The following is a 2,022-nucleotide window of genomic DNA, read 5'->3' on the forward strand; positions in this document are numbered from 1 at the left end:
CTATTCAAACAGTTTACGAATAAAGGCTTTTTTGCAGGACTCAACATTTTCATAGGCTTTTTTCTCCGTAATAATTTCATGGGTTTCTTTTCTATAGGAGGAATCTCCTTGGGAGTTTTCAATCCCCTTGCCAAACTGATATGTTCAGTGCAGAAATACTTGATATCTTCTTGCGACAAATAATAAGCATATTTTCAGACAAGTCCATACATCGAGCATGGACCCAGTGACCCTCACCATTTGAACAAAATATCATGGCTGGTTTGTTGAGTTCTGTGGAGTAAAAGGGCACCCAGGTGTTGATGTCAACATCACAATCTGCACAGCAGTGATCCAGTAGCCTGATTCAGACTCATTTTCATTGTCATCTTCATTACAGGTGTCAGTATCTATGTCAAAGCTGAAAGTGAACTCCTCTGAATCTTCAAAAGGAGTGGACTCTCCAGCATCTTCTGTAGAGCTCTGACTACATACTTGTGCCATCTGTTCTAAGTTCTGATCATTTCTACTTGGCATTTTAATATGTAGAAATAGTTTTGCATCTGAATCAGTTGCCTATTGTCTCCTGGTATACCAAATAAAATGGATCCATTTCCCATATCACTCCCAAACCATATCTTGCAGTGCTGATATCTGGGGTCCATTCTGGTGCCTCTGGTTTCCACTATCTCTATTTTGTTATCATCTAGGTGATAGTATTACAAATCATCCTTTTCATGGTTGTCAGAATAGTACCTCCAACAACAACAAATTCCTTTTCTCTGGTCTGTGTCATGATGGCACTGGAGACTGAGATTCCCCCAGGCAAAATTACACAGCTCACTGCTGGACTGCCTAAGGGAAGATCAATTTTTATTTTATAGAAATTGGGAGGTCTGATATTATTTTCCGAGGAATGTCCTCCTATGATATAGACTATATCATTTTGGACAACAGAGAGATGAAAAGAAAAGCCGTTCTGAAATTCTGGAAGAGCATATGAAGTACAGCATCCGAATCAGATCAACCAGAAATATATGTGGCATACAATCAATAACACTATTCCACTTTTCAGTTGTCCTCTGCCCAAGAGATAAGTAAGATCTTCCTCCATTATAACTATCATAGTTTTGCCTAGACTGTGAACCACATTAACAGTATGGCCATATCTGCCTTCAGGGACCCTCCCGACCAATTCTTTTTCAGTACATGTAAATGTGACTTTTTTGTTATTCTTGCTAGCTGGACATATAACATACAGTTTATCAGAAAGTTCGTTGTTTGGTGTTTTCCCTCCATGGATGAGATATTGCATTTCTCTGACTCTTCAATAGGGCAAATAGCAGGATATCGTAGGGGAGGAAGGTAGCAGGAATCCTTGGAAAAGTATGCTGGCTTCAGTTTAAGTTCATCCTTTTGAAATCAAGAAGGAACACCCCAGTAGGACAGGATCTCTTTGGCCAGCCCTTCTGCCCAAATAGGAAAACTTGTCCATCAAAGTTCATCAAAGAAAAACCAGGTTGAATCAGAGAAGAATTGTTGATGGTTGGTATCATCTGAAGAGACATCTTGTCTGGCAAAGAAGTCATGCTGTTGTCTATTTCTGAGAAACAGAGAACAGAACACAACCATAGGATTACAAATTAGTTGCCAACCATAGGATTATCAATTCAGTTGTATGACATCGCCTGAACGAATGCAATACATTCTACATGGAGCTGTCCTTGAAAACTTTCTAGAAATTGCAACTAGTACAAAATATGGCATTTAGGCTGTTGACTGATCAAAGGGACAAGAATAATATGAATCACATTTAAATATCTGAACTGACTATTAATATCTACTGGGCACAATTTAAGATATTGCTGTTAACCTTCAAAGTCCTGAATGGCTTCAGCTTAACTTTCTGAGGGTTTCCTTCTCCTCTACTGACAATTTGCCTATTTACTTATATGAGTGTGAAAGACCCTTTGACAGATGCTCAGAAATCTGGTACGTGATTTAGGGGTGTGTCCTGTGTTGTTCCAGACTATGGGAACCTTT

General features: G+C 39.1%; 1 protein-coding gene across 1 annotated transcript; it reads right to left on the reverse strand.

Moving 5' to 3' along the window:
- RAG2 (recombination activating 2) lies at nt 1-1,568 on the reverse strand. Its single transcript, XM_032219699.1, is given in 10 exon segments — nt 1-35; nt 38-181; nt 184-330; nt 333-503; nt 506-691; nt 694-998; nt 1,000-1,093; nt 1,096-1,290; nt 1,293-1,397; nt 1,400-1,568. Coding segments are annotated over 10 exon segments (1,551 nt in total).
- Between the last annotated feature and the right edge of the window lie 454 nt (nt 1,569-2,022).

Source organism: Thamnophis elegans, chromosome 1 (assembly GCF_009769535.1).
Source record: "Thamnophis elegans isolate rThaEle1 chromosome 1, rThaEle1.pri, whole genome shotgun sequence".
In the NCBI taxonomy this organism is placed as follows: domain Eukaryota; kingdom Metazoa; phylum Chordata; class Lepidosauria; order Squamata; family Colubridae; genus Thamnophis; species Thamnophis elegans.